At 40.0% G+C, this 21619-nt stretch overlaps 2 protein-coding genes across 2 annotated transcripts in view; both read left to right on the forward strand.

The window, feature by feature from the left end:
• Nucleotides 1–4408: 4408 nt before the first annotated feature.
• LOC133013458 (cysteine-rich venom protein pseudecin) lies at nucleotides 4409–8449 on the forward strand. Its single transcript, XM_061080406.1, has 7 exons — nucleotides 4409–4472; nucleotides 5253–5353; nucleotides 6097–6187; nucleotides 6471–6613; nucleotides 7895–7983; nucleotides 8081–8163; nucleotides 8316–8449. Exons 1-7 carry the CDS (start codon nucleotides 4409–4411, stop codon nucleotides 8447–8449), a joined length of 705 nt encoding a protein of 234 aa, XP_060936389.1.
• A 7976-nt stretch (nucleotides 8450–16425) lies between these two features.
• The window catches only part of LOC133014781 (inactive phospholipase C-like protein 2), a 33669-nt gene continuing 28475 nt past the window's right edge, over nucleotides 16426–21619 (forward strand). Inside the window, exon 1 of the mRNA XM_061082047.1 lies at nucleotides 16426–16692. Coding sequence (XP_060938030.1) covers nucleotides 16435–16692 — 258 coding nt within the window. The 5' untranslated portion in view covers nucleotides 16426–16434. The remainder of the gene's footprint in view (nucleotides 16693–21619) is intronic.

Raw genomic sequence — 21619 nt, forward strand, 5'->3', positions numbered from 1 at the left:
CTCCAATCACAACCAGTGGAATCAACCCAATGCCCAAAACCCAGAAGCCAAACTCATATCGCTCCGAGGCTTGAATGACACTAATGATCACCCACACTGGAATTGCCAACTAAAAAAACACAGGCTGAAAAAGTGAAAAACATACAAATTAGGCAAGATGGCATTTATCATATTTTCAAAATCGTCGCCTCAGTGGGTTTAGTTGCAAATTAGTTGAGTTTAATGTCCTGTAACTTGGTGGAAACTCGACCTTGCTGACCTCCAGATGCAGATCTGTGTGAGGAAGAGTGGAGCGACTGCAATGGGACAGAAGATGAGAGTGGAGCTACAGAGACAAGCAGCCGGGCCGGGTGTTTCTGCAGCCGGGCCTGGTGTTTCTGCAGCCGGGCCTGGTGTTCCTGCAGCCGGGCCTGGTGTTTCTGCAGCCGGGCCGGGTGTTTCTGCAGCCGGGCCGGGTGTTTCTGCAGCCGGGCCGGGTGTTTCTGCAGCCGGGGCCTGGTGTTTCTGCAGCCGGGCCTGGTGTTTCTGCAGCCGGGCCTGGTGTTTCTGCAGCCGGGCCTGGTGTTTCTGCAGCCGGGGCCTGGTGTTTCTGCAGCCGGGCCTGGTGTTTCTGCAGCCGGGCCTGGTGTTTCTGCAGCTCCTGTTTGTGGAAGCATCAGTCTCACATGAGCGGCTGAGGAATCAGACCGAGTGAGCCGAGCGACACTCATCACTGTGGGAGCTAAATGAGTCTCTTCATTCTGCTGCTCAATCACCAGCTCTGTTGTTTCACACAAAGACAACTGCTCTGTTCTGTGTCATTGGACTTCAGCTGGTGTGACAGCGCCCCCCAGTGGAGAGTGAGCTGTGCTTCTCTGATGTCCAGTGGAAAATAAAATGAAGGTCTTCCATTGTAGTTTTTATTATGATGTATGTGTCTCCTGCTCTGTGTGGTCGTGCTGAATAAAACAATAATTAAATTAACACATTACAACTTGTATTTTCTGGGTCCGTTTTGAAGAGAACAAACAACCAGTCACACTAATGTTCATATACTTACATAAACTGGGATTTGAACCGGGAACCTTCTTGCCACAGCTGCATAAAACCACCAGATTTACTACAAAATGATTGTGAATTCAAAAATCACAAAATATATAATGATATTGACAGAAATGGTCCAAAATGACTGTGATTCCAAACAAAGCTCAGACCGGTGAGCGTTTTCTCCAACAACACTCATTTGTATATAAATTTAGTGTTAATTTATTTAAATACATTTCATAATTCATAAATTGAATCTGTGGGATGTATAGACTTAGAGGTTTTCAAAGTCTGAGACTGTGAGCGTCCCCTTCAGATCTCGTCACACCTTCGTTTACTCACTTAGGTTTCCTCCATTTTCTGGATGCCTATGATTATGTTATATGATCCCACAGAAGAACTGAGCAAAGGATGAACCTAATATTGTTTACACCAAATACATAAAAGGTATTTTTTTGTTTAGACTCTGGGAAAAGACGTGTACATGATGTGCCGCTGATAAAATGCACAAATTGAACATTCATCCGTAAAGATATATATTTAGATGTATATATTTTATTTTATATTTTACATTTTTGATATTCTATTTCATTGTTATTCTATTTTATTCTTTTTTATTCTATTTTATACCATTTCTTATTTTTATTTTATTTTTTTGGGTTGAAATTACTGAGCATTGCTTAAAGAGAGTGTGTGACCCAAGCATTTCATTGACAGTGACTCCTTCATGATATCTCTGTTCATTTGACAATAAAAAAATCTTGAATCTTGAATCTTGAATAAGTCCAGACTCCTGAGCAGAGCACACGTCTTCAGGGGTATTTTATATTTCCTCTAACCTGAATCCAGATCCAGCAGCGGGGGGGGGCAGACAGGTAAAGACTTTCAAGCAGACTCCAACCTTTCTCACATCATTACCACAAAGCCACCGCACTGCTTCAGGCTGTCACTTCAGGGTCTGTAATGTAATGGCTACTATTATTTTAAATGGTGTGCTTTCAGACCCGCCTCCTGGGAAGCCATTTTGTTCTGAAGAAAAGCAGATCTGAATGTATACAACGCCATAAGTACATAAAGCACTGCACCCACGAAATCCATCATCACATAAAGCCTTACTTATCAGTGACAGGAGAGAGCCGAGTGACTGGGGGCCGGATGTACATGTGATGGAGCCGTCTCACTGTAGAAGCTCTAGACTTGTTTTTATTTTTGGTCGAATCATAACTGGGACAAACTCGTTATTTCAAATAGGTAAAATATTCCCAGGGTCAAGCTAAAAATGATCACACAGGGGAAAAATTCAGTAGCTTGTTGGTTTTCTGTTTCAACAACGAGGTTCTTCACCTGACGACTGTTAAAGCAGGTGTGAGAAATATATATATATATGTGTGTATTTATTCTGGGGTATTATAAATTCAAAGGGTTTTGTCGTCCATAAGAATAAAGAAAAGTATATGAGAAAACAAGAAAAAGCAAACTTTTGTCCAGTGAGTGTTTGTCTTTAACTGCTTTAAGTAGAAAAAGGCGATAGCAGCACAATGTTCGTTTCAAACACACAATGAAGAATCAACAGAGAGGGAAGTGTTGCCTTAAGATAAAAACTGTGCTTTGTTCAAGTATCAGCAATCCAAGTCATTACTGCATTACAACCTGCACTGTACTGTATTTACATTTTACACATAAAAGAAGTGAAATATTTCAGGTACACTAATGGAAAGAGTGGGAGCAACGTACAGTACTTACATTGTGTTGGCTCGGATTTGATATTTAATAGAGACACATTATCCCCTGTTTCACTTTATTGTTGTCAAACAGTGGATTACGATCCTGTAACTTAGAATCTGTGAGACTTTTATTTATTTATCTTTCGTGCTCCGTGCTCTGTTCCAAGAGGTCGCTGCAGCGAAGCCTTTATTTGGGCTTTTATAATAAACCACAGAGACTATGATTCATTGTGAGGCCATTAAAACAAGCTGCTGCGGTGAAAGTGTATTTACACACAAAGAAGACACAGAGCAATGATCGGCAATCACACAGAGTCTTGTTTGTGTCAAACTACTTAAGAGTAAGTCTAATGGTTATTCTCCTTTTAGCTCTGTTTTGGTTTCCACCAGCTACCGAGAAGGGGCCAGACGTTCCAGTTACCTCTTAACTTTCTGCACCATTTGGTTGTGGACGGGTCATTTACAGTGGGTCTGTCTGAGGGTTCCACTGAACACAGCCTGTTGGAAACAATATGGATCAAAACAACGAGCGGGAAACACACGAGCAAAACTAAAACGAGCTGAAAGACGCTGAGATGATGGGAATTATAGATTTAGGAGATCAGCTTCTTCTTCCTCACAGAACAAGGAACAACACATTATTGCAGCTTTAAAAACTGGTTTCCCAACAGAGACTTAACTCAACTAAAAACTTAAACGTTTTCATAACCTGCTATTACTACTTTCATGTTCAATTCCTTCTCATTCAAATTATAAATTGTGTTTAATCTTCCCCAACTTCTACATTATGTTACTGTTTAAGTAACATTTAATAAATGCAAATTTCTCCAACACACAAAAACACAACACACTGGTTTTTCCACATCTCATGTATACATATATATAGGGAACCATTTGTCTTGCCACGCGCAGGGATCAGATGATGTTTTGGTTGTGTTACTTTGTGCAAAGGGCAAACGTTGGGTGCGTCTTCATCCTACATGAGCTGTACAACTTTAATCCATCTACATACACGACCATATCTTGTAATCTATCAGCGCCTCCATTTCTCTTATTTACCCTAGCTTTAGACACCCTTCCATTCCATATAATATGCTAAATTGAACCAATACATCAGGTAGACGCTTAACAATGCCTTGTTGACTCAGTTGCGCTCTTTTGAAGTAAAACCCTCTTCGCTGCTGGGTGATGGATTTGCTTTTCATCCAAGTCCTGGATCCTGAGGCTCATTAAGACCGGAGAGGGATTTACTCGACTCTGACGACAGCGAGCAGACGTCTATAAAAGGAAGGAGACGCCAAGTGCCAACTCACCTCCACCTCCCGAGGACCCAGGTGCAGGTACATCTCCCGGAGCTTTCCTTACATTTATATTGCTTTTTCTATATTGCAAACTATTACTAATCTACAGAAAAACATCCAGAAGTCAAAGGTACAAACTGATGAATTCACGTTCATCATGTTAACTTTATTTTTCTCACTTTTTTTTGTTCTGCTTTTTACTATTTTTGTCAGACATTGAATTTAAAATGAGAAGATCATTTAAGATACAAATATGCATGTTGTTATTTTATTTGTATTGAATTTATTAAACTGTTATTCCTCATATTCATTTTCCCTTGTTGTCTTTATACTGCAGGTGTTTTGCTTTTTGTCGACAGAATGTTTGGGATCCTGATTTCCATCCTGGTGCTGCGGCAGGTGCTCTCTGCCTGCAATGTGGTGAGTTGAAGGGAAAACACGTTATTCAATATCACAAGAAGAAATAAAATTAATGTTTTTGCGTGTTTTCGAGTGAGTTTCATGGTCTGGAAAATCTGTTTGCTTAAGTGCAAAACTTGAGTATTGTTAGAAAGTAGTGTTCTGATATTGCACTTTCTCAATATTATGACACCACATATACAATTTTTTTTACATTTCCAAGAAATACACAGAATATCAATTATTTAAGCTCTTCTTTAAGTATCAATAAAAACAGTAAAGAAGAACCACTACATACAATTCTTCTTCTTACTTTAGGTACTTTAGTTACGTTCAAATTTAGCTCTAAGTTTAACACAATTTAATAGATGTACAAATAAATGTATTTTAGTATTTTCACTTTGATATTTCAATGATGAGAGTTTTCCCTTTATCTCCCCCCCCCACACACACATCCACTCTGCTGCGTGTCCCTGCTGCGTCACAGCCAGGTAAGCACATTAAGAGTTAAAAGCATCAGGCGTGTTTGACTTTACAGAGGTATTATATTTCCTAGCGTCAACTCGAGGACGATGCCAATGTGTCTCCAAATAAGATTATGGGATTTGGCACAATCCTCCTTGTGTGTTCTTCTGTTATTATGGTCGGCGATTCCAGAGTAATTAAACCAGGATATGTTTGTGAGTCATATCGTGGATATAATAAGCCACCAGAGTAAATATCACTCTTTATTATGTCTTTAATCTTATGTTAACTCGTGTGTGTGTGTGTGTGTGTGTGTGTCTGGGTGTGTGTCTGTGTGCAGCTGTTTGCCCAGACACCACAGTGGTTCAGGCTGAGATCGTTGACCAGCACAATGGCTTCAGGAGAGCGGTGGATCCGCCAGCGTCCAACATGCTGATGATGGTCGGTACTCGTCTCTAAAAGTGGCTCAGATTGTATTAAGCATTTGTTTTATACATGTGGGAATGCAAATAAAATAAAATAAATATTTATAAACGTTATTCAAAATGTGAAAATACAGTTTGAATAAGAGCTGTAATAGATAACTGACTTTAAATTGACAGTAGGTCTGAATATGAGCGTAAATAATGGCAGCTTGTCCAGGGTGAACCAAGCTTTCAGTGTCAGCTGTGATTGGCCCCAAGACCCTCAAAAAAAGAATAAAGTATGCATTATAGATAATGAGATGCATGATGGATCATTGCTTTCAAATATATTCAGTGAAAGAACTGAGTCCCAGTTCCATAAACGCTCTGTATCCAGTGAACATCTGAATCGAGTTAAAAATAGAGACATTTCATTTCCTTTTGACAGGAGCTGTATGTCTGGAGGTGCAACATTTCTCCAGAGGAGTGAATGGGGAAGAGAGAGAGAGAGAGAGAGGGAAAAAAAATGCTTGTATTGAAATTCAGATTTGGGCTTTGGGGCGAGCGAGAGAGTTTCTCTCAAACCTGAACGCCACCTGAACTTGAAACCCTTTCATATTTTATGGGTCAGAGTGCAACGCATTTTGAAATTCCATCAGTTCTTCAAATCATCAATCCGCCAGTTTTCAGATCCAATATCTTGCAAGAGAATGAGTGCGTAGTTTGAAATGAAACTCTCGATTTGTGATATCGTTCTTTTTCTTCTTTCCACCTTCACAGAGCTACAGTGAGGAGGTGGCAGCCAGTGCTCAGGCCTGGGTGGACACATGCATCCTGGCTCATGGAGAACCCAGCACCCGTATGCTCAATGGTAAACTTCACCTTCTATTCTCCATCATCTCTCTTGATTTTCCTTTCACCTTGCTCCCCCAGACCCCAGGACCTTATATATCTCAGTGAACTGACCCTGTGACTGTCAGCGTTATCTAATCTACCTGTCTAAACACTACTCAAAAACAAATTACACTGATACGTTATCTTCGAGGAGATCCATCAGGCATTTGAATGAACTGTTCTTTGCAAATAATGTAATCTACTCTGACATGAAAGCTCGTTAATCCGTGCCGCCATGTGTTTTTCTCACCATTGAGCAGGATATGAATTAGGTGAGAACCTGTTCTATTCGTCCAAATCGTTCCCGTGGTCGGACGTCATCGGCGCCTGGCACAGCGAGGTGTCACGCTTCCAGTTTCCCAATATATCCACCAATGGAAAATCTATCGGTCACTACACACAGGTAACAGCAGGGGAATGATCATTATATATTGGTATAATTACTATCATATATAAATATATATTATGTTATATTATATACTATATATACTGTACTATTTTTATATACTGTCTAACAATAACAATACCATCATATCATCAGTACTATTACCATCATCTTGCCACTGCACCTTATCTACCTATTTATCTTGTGTTTCTGTTTTTATTCTTTCTACCTCCATATTTTTTATTGTATTCTATTGTAATGTATTTTATTGTATTCAAATATACCGGCTGCTATGACAACTTAATTTCCCTTCGGGGATGAATAAAGTAATCTATCTATCTATCTATCTATCTATCTATCTATCTATCTATCTATCTATCTATCTATCTATCTATCTATCTATCTATCTATCTATCTATCTATCTATCTATCTATCTATCTATCTATCTATCTATCTATCTATCTATCTATCTATCTATCTATCTATCTATCTATCTATCTATCTATCTATCTATCTATCTATCTATCTATCTATCTATCTATCTATCTATCTATCTATCTATCTATCTATCTATCTATCTATCTATCTATCTATCTATCTATCTATCTATCTATCTATCTATCTATCTATCTATCTATCTATCTATCTATCTATCTATCTATCTATCTATCTATCTATCTATCTATCTATCTCTCTCTCTATCTATCTATCTATCTATCTATCTATCTATCTATCTATCTATCTATCTATCTATCTATCTATCTATCTATCTATCTATCTATCTATCTATCTATCTATCTATCTATCTATCTATCTATCTATCTATCTATCTATCTATCTATCTATCTATCTATCTATCTATCTATCTATCTATCTATCTATCTATCTATCTATCTATCTATCTATCTATCTATCTATCTATCTATCTATCTATCTATCTATCTATCTAGCTATCTATTCATTAGGTGGCTAGAAGAATTCATGTTTTTCTATATGTCCTTTTTGTTTAAAACAGTGCAGTTTCTATGTACATATTTCTAGACACTTTTGTTAACCCCCAAAACAGCCATTATTGTGTTAATAAGAAAACACAGTTGGAGTTTTTAAAATATTTTTCATCAATGTTCACGTTTTCCTTTTCAAATAAACCCACAGAAACTAAATACATTTGCCCGCGTGTTTGAAAAATGAGATACTGAAAAACAGAGCACAGCATCAATGAGTCGTAAAAGTCAATATTCATTATTACTACAAAGGTTTTCAAATGAAATCTGATAACTTCTTCTTTCTGCTGACAGGTGGTGTGGAACAGCTCCTATAAAGTCGGCTGTGGAATGAAGCTCTGCCCCAACAACATCTACTTCTACGCTTGCCACTACTATCGAGCGTATGTGACCCTCACTCGCCCTCAACACGCTTCAAACACGTGACTTTGTTCTGCATGTGTGTTCCTCTGGCTGACCATTTTGTAATTTATTTGACAGAGGAAACTTCAGGTTTTGGCCGCCCTACAAAGTGGGAACCCCGTGTGCTTCCTGCCCCGGCGCCTGTGTAGACAACCTCTGCAGTAAGTAGACCATCAGATACCGTGAGCAGGACACAATGTGCATTCTCTGGGTGGTGATGAGGATATTGTACAACATGAACATTGTCTGTGGAGGTAGAAAATAGATCTAGAATTAACCTCTTGAATGCTGTATTTCCTTTTCTCCGTTCCAGCCAACCCTTGTCCTTACATTAATGAGTTCATCAACTGTCCAGCCGTGAAGGCGACGATAGGATGCGGCAAGTCGGTGGTTCCCCTGTGTCCTGCTACCTGCACATGCACCGACAAAATCATTCCAATAGCCTGAAGAGGAATCCTCCAGTCGGCAAATGTTCACATTATCTTCATGAGATTCTCTGTCTGTGAAGTAAGCCAATACCATATAAGCTCTTTAGGAATATGATGATGAGACAAGCAGAACATACCTGGAATAAAAATCTGGTTCAGGGTTCAATGTATGAAGCTATAGGGGATGTTTTGGGATTGTTTTAAAATGTCTAACATATAAAATCAAAACCATTTTTCCTTCACCAGAGGAAATATTCACATTCTTGTACTTATTTCAAGTTGGAATTCAGGTAGAATCTGAACGAATTGATATGTTTATGGTAAAAATGGGTCTAAATTACACCGTGTAACTTGAAATGATTTGTTTCACCCTGATAAACCTTTAAAGAATCAAGAGACTGTGTAGTTTCTTTTGTTTTGATGGTTCACGACTTCACTGACTTGGTTCACTGTTCCCCTACAGCAAGGGATTGTGGACATCAACAAAGAAAACACAGTAATAGCATGTTCTAGTGAACATCGGTGGAGACCAAAGCTGAAATAAATTTGTGAATGTTGGACCTAAGGAAGATATGATGCTTTCCAGTGTATTAAATGGGTTATTGTGCATGTAAAACTTCTGCAAAGTTAAAAAGCCCCAAGACCATGAAGGAGAGCTCCTGAACGCCTCATTAGAAATCCTGCCCGTACTTTCACAATGACCAACGTTTACATAATGCAATCAAAGACAGGCACAGAGGATAGAGGCCGACATTCACAGACTAATCTCAACAGGTCGGGTCAGCTGGTCAATCAGAGAAGATAGAGGTGCAGCAGCAGTGGCCACTATAAAGAAAGGGATTGAGCATTTAAAACTTTTCAAGCATTAACCCATAACCAAATTATAAACCTGGATATGAGCAAGATGTGTCTCATTTAAATAAATATTGAACTACATGGACTTGAACTGCGATAATGATGCAAAATCTCAATGTTTCCATGTTAAAAAATCAGCTGCATGAGGTGATAACATATCAGTGTTGTGCTGGAAGCTTGTTGTGCATCATCTGAACAACAGCGACTCAGCGACAGGTTGATCAGTGAGAGAAGCAGCAGCAACTCCTCTGTGGTTAATGGTGGAATTGCTCCGTTGCAATTTTTTATTTTTATTTGCCTTTATTTAACCATGTCGGTCCCGTTGAGATACAATGACAAAAAATGTCAACAGTCACAAGACACACAGAAATCACATAACACAGATAAAATACATTTAAAGAAAAAAAAAAGATAAGGCAACAAGACTAAAGCTCCGGATTTACACCAAAACAAGAACAAGTGCGGTATGAAGCCGCTCCAATTTCTCTCACACGAGTCTTCAAGGTTTCAAGGTTTATGAGCTCCTTTAACTTTAGAGTTTTTTACAGTGCATTCCAAGCAGCAGGTGCAGCGAACTTAAAACAGTGCTTACCAAATTCAGAGTGAACTTTGGGCATAATTAATAAATAAAACTCATTTGAACGTAAGCAGTAATTGCTCTGGGATTTAAAGATGTAATTACATAAGTAGTGGGGGAGCAGACCCAAGATAGCTTTATAAATAAAAATATGCCATGCAATAAAGCCCCATAAGAAACAGACAGCTTTTCAATTGACCAACACCGTCAAACTAAGTTAAAACCACAAGTCTGTGCAAACATTCAAAGACGACAAAGCACCAGCAGCCACGACACAGTCACCCGGAGCAGGTGCAGCCGGAGGGAACGGCCCTGGTGGAGCTCAGGCGTCTCTGGGTGAATCTGACATTTTTTACTGTTAAATGATCCTCAGGCACACGGATTCACAGAGAAACTGTGACTTGCAAAACAGCTGCCAACAGACGGCTGGTGCCAACTCCTCTGTGACAACCAGAGCGGAGCCAAGTCTATCAGGAGCGATGAGTACACACACACACACACAGACACACACACACACACACACACACACACACACACACACACAAACACAGACACACACATCACCATGCCCCATCTTTAATATTACACTTACACTTCAAGAACTCATAACTTTTTTCTGTAACATCAACCTACTTTCACAGGTTTTTGCTTAGTCCTCGATCCTGCAGCTGACTTTTATCAATATATTAAAATATGTATCTGATGCTGCAGGAGCTAATATTGCCGACAGTCTATCTGTGAACAGCATCAGTCATATACACACTGATGAAAAAGATATTAAGGGTGCATTATTGCAAGCTGGGTAAATATCATCTCTATCTCTTTACACTATCAAACCCAAGCAAAGTCATGAGATTGGGGTTCGGAGCAAGAAGAAGAAAAGTTCAGTGACTTGAGCTTGTTGGGTTGATGGATATGAATGATATGACAAGACAGGAAATACAAAACAGCTGCTACAGACTGTGGGGATTACTCCTCTGGCCTCGGGGTAAATGGACTGTTCACATATTGCATTTTCTGGTCTTTAAATCTTTACAAACATGAGTCAAGACCCAATATTTCCTTTATGAAACCACATTTGAATCTGCTGGATCCGGTTTTATATTTGGATCCACACCAAATTGCAAACACTCACAAATATCAAAACATGAGGTGTAACGTAGAGGTTCATTAATTATTCTCTGACAACATTTTGCAATTCACTCAAACTTACAAGTTTAAAGACAATGAAAAGAATCCTGAGTCCAGCCCCTGATCCGGATCTGCACCACATTTTTAAGGGTTCTTGTCTGACACATCATCCAGATTCATGGAAATCCTGCTGGCAGTTTTTACGCAACAAACAAATTAGTAGGAGGTAATCATAAAGGCACTGATTAGTTTTAAAAGTTCACAAGTAGGGTTGCAAAGGGGCGGAAGTTTCTGGTAAATTTCCGGAAACTTTCTGGAAGCTTTTCATGGGAATATAAAGCTCGGGAATTTTGGGAATTTCGAAAAAAAAAAAAAATGTGCAAATTAAACGCTGAGCAATAAAAACATCATTCAAAACTCTATTTTAAAGATGTATGGAACGTTGAGTTTCAACCCTCCACTGGTCATTCTTCCATCACATGCACAGATAACTCCCAGCATGCTTCACTCTACAGCAGGGCTATTGAGGCCTGCTGTAGTGTGCAGGACTAGTCAGGTAAGTTTCCATGATATTACTGGGAAAATATATTAGCATGCTGATTGAGGATTGTTCATCTGTTCATCTAGACTATTTCCATTCATTTATCCATCAATTGACATGTCACTCCATCCAATGTAGAAGGAAAGGCTGTGTACATTTGCAAATACTGTGCAAAGACCTATGTTAAGAATGACACAACGATGCAGAAGCATATAGTCAAGTGCCCAAAGTTTCTCCAGGACTCAAATCAGCCTATGACACAACGAAATGTTTATATTTATGTCTGTATATGACAAGGTAAATACAGTTAGTATAAATTACCCACAACATTTCCAGTTAATTCCCGTTAATTCCCGTTAATTCCCATGGAAAGTTTCCAACTTTGAATATTACCGGAATTTTGCAACCCTAGTCACAAGTATAAAACTCTGGGAGCAAATAATAAGGTACCAGTCCACAAAAAGCACAATTCAATGACCATCACCTTCCTGCAGATGGCGCTGTTGTACAAAGCACCTCTCCTGCTTCTGCAGCTCCCATTAATTAACGTCTCTTCCTTTATCTGAACCAGTGGCCTGTGAATAAAATGCATCAAATCATGTAGAACAATGGGCCTCATCCCTCACCCTCTGTGTCTCTCACACAGGAGGCTTCATGTAGTCGCTCTGTGAAACACATGCAAGGTTTCCACTGAAGAATCGATCTAAAGCAGGGGTTTTCAACTGGTTTTGTCCCAGGGACCAAGATTCTGACTAGAAAGTAATCCGCGGCCCACTGATGTGCTTGTGGATAGAAGGAAGTTTTAACATTTGGTTTTCCATGTTGGTTTTATTTGAAAACCTCAAACAAATCTAGATATATCTACTTAAAAACCTCCAACAAATCTAGTCAAATCTGTGCAAAAAACAACAAAAACGGTTGATTTTCAGTGCTTAGGAATTGAAAACAAAATTAAAATGCAGTTTGTATTTGTACTGCATCTCAGAACCATATGTACATCAATATATAACGTTCATGACTTAAATGTACAGACGTGTAGCTGACATGTTGAGAGAAGGTTAAAGTAACGGTGATCAATAACAATCATCATAAACTTGGGCTAAAAATGAAGAGAGAAGATAGATAGATAGATAGATAGATAGATAGATAGATAGATAGATAGATAGATAGATAGATAGATAGATAGATAGATAGATAGATAGATAGATAGATAGATAGATAGATAGATAGATAGATAGATAGATAGATAGATAGATAGATAGATAGACAGATAGATAGATAGATAGATAGACAGACAGACGGATAGATAGAGATATATAGATAGATAGATAGATAGATAGATAGATAGATAGATAGATAGATAGATAGATAGATAGATAGATAGATAGATAGATAGATAGATAGATAGATAGATAGATAGATAGATAGATAGATAGATAGATAGATAGATAGATAGATAGATAGATAGATAGATAGATAGATAGATAGATAGATAGATAGATAGATAGACAGACAGACGGATAGATAGAGATAGATAGATAGATAGATAGATAGATAGATAGATAGATAGATAGATAGATAGATAGATAGATAGATAGATAGATAGATAGATAGATAGATAGATAGATAGATAGATAGATAGATAGATAGATAGATAGATAGATAGATAGATAGATAGATAGATAGATAGATAGATAGATAGATAGATAGATAGATAGATAGATAGATAGATTACTTTATTCATCCCTGAAGGGAAATTAAGTCGTCATAGCAGCCGGTTTATTTGAATACAATCAAATACAATAGAATACAATAAAAAATATTGAGGTAGAAAGAATAAAAACAGAAACACAAGATAAATAGGTAGATAAGGTGCAGTGGCAAGATGATGGTAATAGTACTGATGCTATGATGGTAATGTTATTGTTAGACAGTATATAAGAATAGTACAGTATATATAGTGTATAATATAACATAATATACATTTATATATGATAGTAATTGTACCCATATAAAAGCAGTATATAGTAATAATGGCAGCAACAGTATATATAATAATAATAGTAATAGTGATATAATAATAGTAATTATAACATGTACACATGTATGAATATGTGTATATAGACTTATGTTTACAAAGAATATACAGAGTATGATATAGTATATGATATATAGTAGAGGTATGAATATAAGTATTTGACTATACAATAGGTAATATAATATACTATGAGTGTAAGAATATGTAGACAGAGTGTGCAAAAGACAATATTATTGTATGATTATCACAAATGATAATCATACAATATCATACAAACAATTGAGGCCTACTTAAGTTTCACCTCATGATCACCAGCACCTTTATATAATTTTAGACATATTTTTCTGTTGAAAACCCCTGATCTAAAGAGTTGATGGTTTGTGTTGAGCTTGTGAAACCTGAGGCGACCGAGCAGGAGACGGTTTGGAGGATTGCTCCACCGCCGCCATGAGGCCATCACCTCCACGCAAAGAGGAAGAGACTCGTGTGTCATGTGACCACCGCTGTCCTGGAGGGATGGCGTGTGTGGCTTCTGAACAGAGTTCACATCGAGGGCAGATATATTAATAATCCAGAGCACCAATATAAAATATGAGCACAGCATTTTTATTTATTTCTATGCAACCCTTTAAACAGAGCAAGGATAAAAGTTATTTCCATTTAATCGTGAAACAAGCTTTTCATATTTCACTCTGACTCTTCTTTTATCCTCCGGAGGTTTCCTGAGTTTATAGAAATGAGGCTGATTGAGTAGTTGGCCTCTTTTAATATTAATAACATCTTTTATTAAAGCTGTTTGTGCGACACCTTCAGAGGTATTTCTCAATGAATATCAGATAAATATAGTTTGTGCTTTACACGGTTTTATGTGTTGGTCTGGTTTGTGTTTCTGCTGTTTTGTGCATTTTTTTTTATGAGTTTTTTGTGTAATAACTCGCTGAATTTGCTTGTTTGTGTGTTTTTGTCTGCATTTTCTTGTCGATTTTACACTGTTGTGTATGTTTTTTCATGTTGACTTTTGTGCAAGTAGCTATATTCATGTTCATCATTGTGTAGTTTTGTCTTTTTTCTTTGTGCATTGTTTTGATGAGTTTTTCGTGTATTAACTCGGTGAATTTGTTATTGTTTTGTTCTTGTTTGTGTTATTTTTACAGTTGTGCTTTGTCTGCATTTTCACGTTGACTTTTGTGCAAGTAGCTATATTCATGTTCATGATTGTGTAGTTTTGTCTTTTTTCCTTGTGCATTTGTTTGTGGTATTTGTATGCAATTTTCTTGTCGACGTGTGCAGTTGTGTATGTGTTTTTTCTTGTTCACTTTAGTGCAGTTGTGTGTGTGTGTATTTTCTTGTTGACTTTTGCAGCGGCATGTTGGTAGTTTGTCTTTTTGTGTGTACCTTTCTTGTGGATCTTTGTGTTGTTTATCTGCCTTTTTCTCTACTTGCATTGTGTGGTGTTTTCGTGTTAACATTTGTGTAGTCAAACGAGCAACCTTCAGGCGTTGCATCTTGGTCCAACCTGCACTCTCTGTGGTGTGGATCCAAACGGCTGCAGACGGGACTCGCCCCAACACAAACACACAACAAACACACAACACACACACACACTAGAATATAAACTGTTTACTGTTAACAGCTGTTTATCACACCAGGCTTCTGTGTGCACATGGAAGTGAGATGAACACGTTTCTGCAGTGATTTAAAAAGTGAAGTGTGTGTGTGTGTGTGTGTATGTGTGCGTGTCTGTGTGTGTGTGTATGTGTGTGTATGCTTTGAAGCAGGGGGCGGGGCCCGGAGTGGCTGTAAAAATAAATAATTAGGTTTGATTGACAGCACAGTGTGTTCAGCTCGGAGCGACACACACACGAACACACGAACACTCACACACACACACAGACAGACACACGAACACACACACTCGAGTCAGTTCTCTCAATGGAAACGAGCTGAAGGAACAAATCGGTTATTCTTTGTTCCTCGGACTTTGGAGTTGTGGAGGACTAACTTTCCTCCTGCGAGCTAGCGAGGAAGAGGAGGAGGAGGAGGAAGAGGAGGAGGAGGGGTTAGCTTAGCATAGGCAGCTAACTAGCTCGGCTCCACTCGGCTCGGCTCGGCTCACACCACACACCGAGCGGCTGTGTGTGTGTCTCCTCTTCACGCTGCGGCTGCAACAACCCGACGAGGAAGAGGAAGAGATAGAGCCTCCTTCTCATGGAGGGAACCAGGTAGAAGAAGAAGAAGAAGAGATCAAAGCATGAAGGAGGACATTGTGCGTTTGATCTTTAATTAACTGACTGTGATCAGCGTGTGTGTGTGTGTGTGTGTGTGTGTGTGTGTGTGTGTGTGTGTGTGTGTGTGTGTGTGTGATCTAAAAGAACAACACACACACACACACAATAACTGAAATGTGTCAATAACTGAAACATGTGTCTTTGAACATATGGCTTTGATCTCGGTGTGTTTACGGTAATTTACGGTAATTTTCACTCCTGCAGCTCCTGTTATTTATTTATTTATTAATATTTATTTATTTATATATGTGTGTGTGTAAGGTGGTGGTGCCTGATCATGTGTGGTCTCTCTCTCTCTCTCTCTCTCTCTCTCTCTCTCTCTCTCTCTCTCTCTCTCTCTCTCTCTCTCTCTCTCTCTCCCCCCCCCCTCTCTCTCTCTCTCCACAGATCACCATGCACGCCCCTCCGCTAACCTGCCGGAGATGATGCTTTCAGCAGCGTTTGTGTTGCGAGGAGGCAGCGGATCTGTGTGAGGCTGCAACACACAAGGCGTTTGCTCCCCAGTGTGTGTCTGTCAGTGTGTGTCTGTCAGTGTGTGTCTGTCAGTGTGTGTGTGTGTGTTACCGGAGTGCCTATGGCGGAGTTTGGGGAGGACGGCTCGCTTCCTCCTCCTCCTCCTCCCTCGCACCTCGGGGACTCGGCCCCGGACGAGGCAGCTGCTGCCGGGAAGACGCATTGCGAAGTGTCGGTCCTGAATGGAGACTGTGGGAGACCGGACAGTATGGTCGGTTCACCTGGAGCCTGCCAAGCCGGGCAGGAGACAGCCAACACCGGGGGGGGGCCGGCGGCTGCTGCCAAGCACGAAATACCACGCAGGAGCAGCATCATCAAGGTAAACCTGCAAGTTCAAGTCCTCTGTAAATTTGAACCCAGCATTTGGGGAAGTTACACTGCAACAACAACACAACACAACACAACAACCCTGCCCTCGTGCTTTTGTGTGGTATTGTCAAGTAGGAGAGGTGGTTTTTTTGCACCACACAGGCCAGCAAATGGAGAAGCACATCCTGCAGTGCTGGGTCTGAATCATTTGCATTGCATGTGTGTAGCAGAGCTTCTCCTTATTCTGAGAACATCAATCATCTGGCCCTAACGTGTGTGTCTGTCTATGTGTGTGTGTGCAGACTAGAGGAATAAGATAATAATGATCTTTATTGTTCCCAGAAGGGGAAATTAAAGTGCTGTGAGCAGATAGAGGAATACAGGAAAATAATGCAAACACAACTCTCACATACAGGAGAAGGATGTGGTTGAACATGTGATGCTCGTCATGCTCATTCAGAATCGACCAGCCAGTATTAAAGATGATTAATAAAATCAGATGTATAAATGTGTGGTTGTAGACACTGCACTCGTTTTGACTGAACTAACAGCGTATGTCTGATTTTATAGAGGGCAGTAAAGGCAGCACGTGTCATATAAATAAAGTGTTGTACTTCATTCAGAAGGAGGCTGTGCTCGTAGTGAACAGCCGTGGAGTCGCTGCAGCAGCAGAGAACATGGACTGATGGTGGCTGCTGGTAATTAGAATGCAAGCAGGCCCCCTGAATGCTGAGCTCACGTACACACACACACAGACACACACACACACACACACACACACAGACACACACACATTAATCCGAGTCTGCATTTACTTTGTTTAGTTGTAGTCAGCTATTAGTGACTGTGGTGTTTCAGTATCTTCATCTTCCATCGCTGTAAAAGAAACGCTGGTGTCCCTGCGGTCGGAGGAAACCACTGAAGTCTCATCCTGCACCAGGGCCTGATCCTGGCTGCTCTTATCACACGGACATGCAAACATGTACAGTACATGTGTGAGAGGAACATACTAACAACATGCCTTTCCACTGATTACCATCTCTAACTGTCTATAGTCTCAGAAGGAATCAGCCCTAAAGCTGTGTTTTTAGTAAACTTGTCTCCCCGGCCTTGTTGTTGGAGCTGTGCTGAAGGGGCAGGACGGGTCATGACACTTCATCATCACGTTGCAGTAATCTACTGTACGTTCAAAGCCTCCGAGGCGTTCTCTCTGCAGCTCGTGTCAGCAGTTTCTTCTCCTGGAAGTCGTGGCTCTGCTGCAGCAGCTGTCACAACCTCAGTCACGAGACGGTACAGGAACAAGTCGGAAGGTGATGAAGGGGGAGTTACTTGGCTCGACTGAACAATGGAATCATTATTCTTTACACTATGTCATTACTGTTGTTGATATATGAACTGTACTCGACACCTACAGAACCCGATCACAGCCTGGAACCAGAGTGTTTTTACTGAAGGAGATGAAGCATGCCTGTTGTTTTGGTGTTTACCTTTCGGCTTTTAGAGGTCAGTAAATCAGCCGAGGGTCAGCGACTTAACTCCCTCCGGGGACAAACAGATTTATGCATGAGTTAGTTTAACGGCTTAGGTCACAAAACACTTTTTAAATGATTTCTGGCGTGTTGGAGGGAAATTGTTGGCTTTATAATTTATGATCACGTGTAAAGAAAAATCAATACTATAATTCGGTGAATGATTTGATGCCTCGGTGAGATTCCTGGGCTGGAGGTAGACTCTCCAGACGTTCACCTCTCTGCAGCCAGGTTCTTGCAGACAACACATTCTTGGCACATGGTGGGTGTTGATCTCCGATGTGCCATCTGCCGGGAGACTGATGGGGATAATATTGACATTCTGCCTTGTAAACGTTGATGTAATGTCTCGGTACACAGGGACCCGTCTCAGCTCCCAGGCCATTCGAGTGTGTTTTATTTTGGTGGGATGTCCACTGCTGTGCACTACGGCTCTAATGACACCTACAGCAGTTTATTAGATCATCAATAGTTGTATTTAGTCTTTTACAGATTTTGGTTTCAACCCCAAAGCTTGTTAAATACGTGTAAAGCCTCACATTACTCCTCATGTCTTATTTTATGAACAGATTTAAGTATTACCCATAGAGTTTGACTCATTAATGGTGATAGGTAGTCTGAGTTACCCAGATTACATAACTTGCCCAACGGCCACACAGTGTTGTTAATTTTTATGTGTGTCCATAGTAGTGCCCAACGTTTACTACTTATACTACTTATCAATACTTTGTCTGAAGCTGCAGTTTCAAATCTGGCAGAGGTGCATAGATAAGTATAAGATCATCAATAGCTGTATTTAGTCTTTTACAGATTTTGGATTCAACCCAAAGCTTATTGTTAAATACATGTGAAGCCTCACATTACTCCTCATGTCTTATTTTGTAGTAGTGCCCCACGTTTATCAAATAAAACTACTCTTAATTTGTCAAATACAACTTATTAATACTTTGTCTGAAGCTGCAGTTTCAAACTGAATCTGTCAGAGTGGCATAGATAAGTAATGGAGTCCAATAACAAGAAGAGAGTTGACCAATGAGGATGATGATGATTTGGTGTTTTAAAGGCGGTAAAAACCTAATGGATGTTGACCATCGGACTAACAGACGGGTCAATGTGCTCCAGAGAGAGAGAGACAGGGGGAATAGAGCGTTCCACAAGGAAACAACCGGGCAAAACAGATCTTTTATGTTATTGTGAGAAGTGTTAAATATTTTTGTCTCATTATGAAACTGTAGCGGGACAAATTAAGCCATGGCGGGCCGCCACGGTCTCGGTTAATTAATGGGAAGCACAACATTGAATAGAGGTTTCCACAGGGCGGTCCAGTGCCAGTGTATCCAAGCGTAGGAGAAAGCGTTGTGAAATGCTCAGTGACCTAAGTTCAATGAGCGCCACCTCAGACAACATAATGAGAGCCTTCATGACGCGGCATATGAAATGCACAAACGGGTCAGTTCGAGATGATTTAGTGGCGCTTGCTTAGCAACACAACACACAGATGAATGAACAGCCAGTGAGTCACAGCAGAGATGATGACTTCTGGTAAGTTGGAGCCAAAAATGAAATGTCATGATAAGTTTCCATCAAGAGAACGTGGACACTTATGCTGAGGAGCGGCTTAAAACAGGAAGTGCTGAAGATTTTATCGTTCATAATTCATGGCTTGCAACTTCTCTTGTGAGAGGTTACTTTCAAATCTAGACATAAGCGGAAAAGACTGAGTATTTAAGCACATTTGGATTTTGAGAGTGAAAATTACGACGTCACGGTCACAACCTTTTCTTTACTTGTGAAGGAACAGTTCAAAAGTTCCTGTCTGAAGCTAATCGTGGAAATCAGCCCTTGACCTCATTCCAATATTTTCCTGAGGGCAGTTGTTTTTGCCTCTGACAACCATGACTGATGGAAAATTGCTCTGAGACGGAGGTTGTTGAAGGGCAGGAGCAGTAATAACAAGGCGGCCTGTTTCACACAAGTCAGTCAGAGTGCTCGGTTCTTGTTAAACAGCTTCTCAAGTGTCGGGAGGATGTGGTTGGAACAACACCGACCACATTCTCATAGTAACAACTAAAACACTCAGCGTTAAACTGCAGCGTGACTTCTGTAAAGGTTTCTGTCGAACTTGTGGTGTGGGTGCTTATATGCATGCGTGGGGTGATGGGACATTAATCTAATAACTAACCTTTCTTCTAAAACTGCACATGCACAATCTACTGAATAAAATATCACCTCGGCAGAGCTCTTGATTTAATGGTTGCTTAATGCTGAACTTAAACTGATGCTCCACTCTGTATCTCCTCTCACCCTCCCACTCATCCTTCACATAATGGCACAAATATTCCCATTGAAACTTCTCTCAATGGTAGAACTGTCAATTCATATGCTCAGTATATTTTTGTCTGATCATTGTGTAAAAATGTTGCCAGTAACTCTGCCTCACATACAAAAACACAAGCTCTCTTCTGTGAAAACCCTTTTTTATTTGCTGAGCTCAGGGATTGAAACGGGTGTAGTGCTGTAGAAGTGGTTGGAGGATTATTTATGGCTGTTGTGATTCTTTGAAAAACCATTTTAACTTAACGTCTTTTAAAGTTAACCACAACATACTGTATGACCACTTCCTCTCCGTGAAAGATTGAGCTGCCAGCGTCTGCCAGCCTCCTACTCAGGGTGGAGCTGCACTTCACTTCTTTCTTTCCACCAGAAATCATAACTTCCACGAAGGAGGTTTGTTCATTTGTAGAATACGTTGACTTGAAAATGAAGTTAAAACACCCATCGGAGTCACATAACATCATCTCTGTCCTTGTATCCACACACCACATTTAGAGATTGGTGCAGCCCGGCCAGACTTATGAGCCCTGCTTTGTAGTTTGAATTATAGCCTTTCGTGTTCTAAATATACCAAATGAGCAAGTTTAACCCGTTAAGACCTCAGGCAGTAGATGTGTGTATGTCGCTTTACGATCTGGGGAATAGTCGTAGGAGATTCAGACAGATGACATTGCTGTTGACCACTTAGCCGAGATTCAGGGTGAGAGACATGTCTGACAGGTTTTCACAGAGAGTCAGAGGTAGAAAGACCTGATGACACTCTGTTACAGGGTCACTCACAGCCTCTTAGCCTCTGAAGCAGGCAGAAACACGTGATGGACACCGGAGTTAAGTCTTAACCTTTGGTGTTGTCTGTCCAAATGTGTGTTAACATTTAAAACAAGACGCAAATCAACATTTAACAATTAATCCGAGCAGAAAATGTCGACAGGTGGGCTCGTTGTTTCAGGGAGAGGAGGTGATGTAGAATAAAAAGCTCTCAAATAGGTTTTAATTTCATGTTTTCTGGCTACTATAGTAATATATGTTACCGCAGCTGGGGGGCAATGAGCCGATACTGCCCCCCATAGCTAA

The sequence above is a fragment of the Limanda limanda genome, chromosome 11 (genome assembly GCF_963576545.1).
Source record: "Limanda limanda chromosome 11, fLimLim1.1, whole genome shotgun sequence".
NCBI lineage: Eukaryota > Metazoa > Chordata > Actinopteri > Pleuronectiformes > Pleuronectidae > Limanda > Limanda limanda.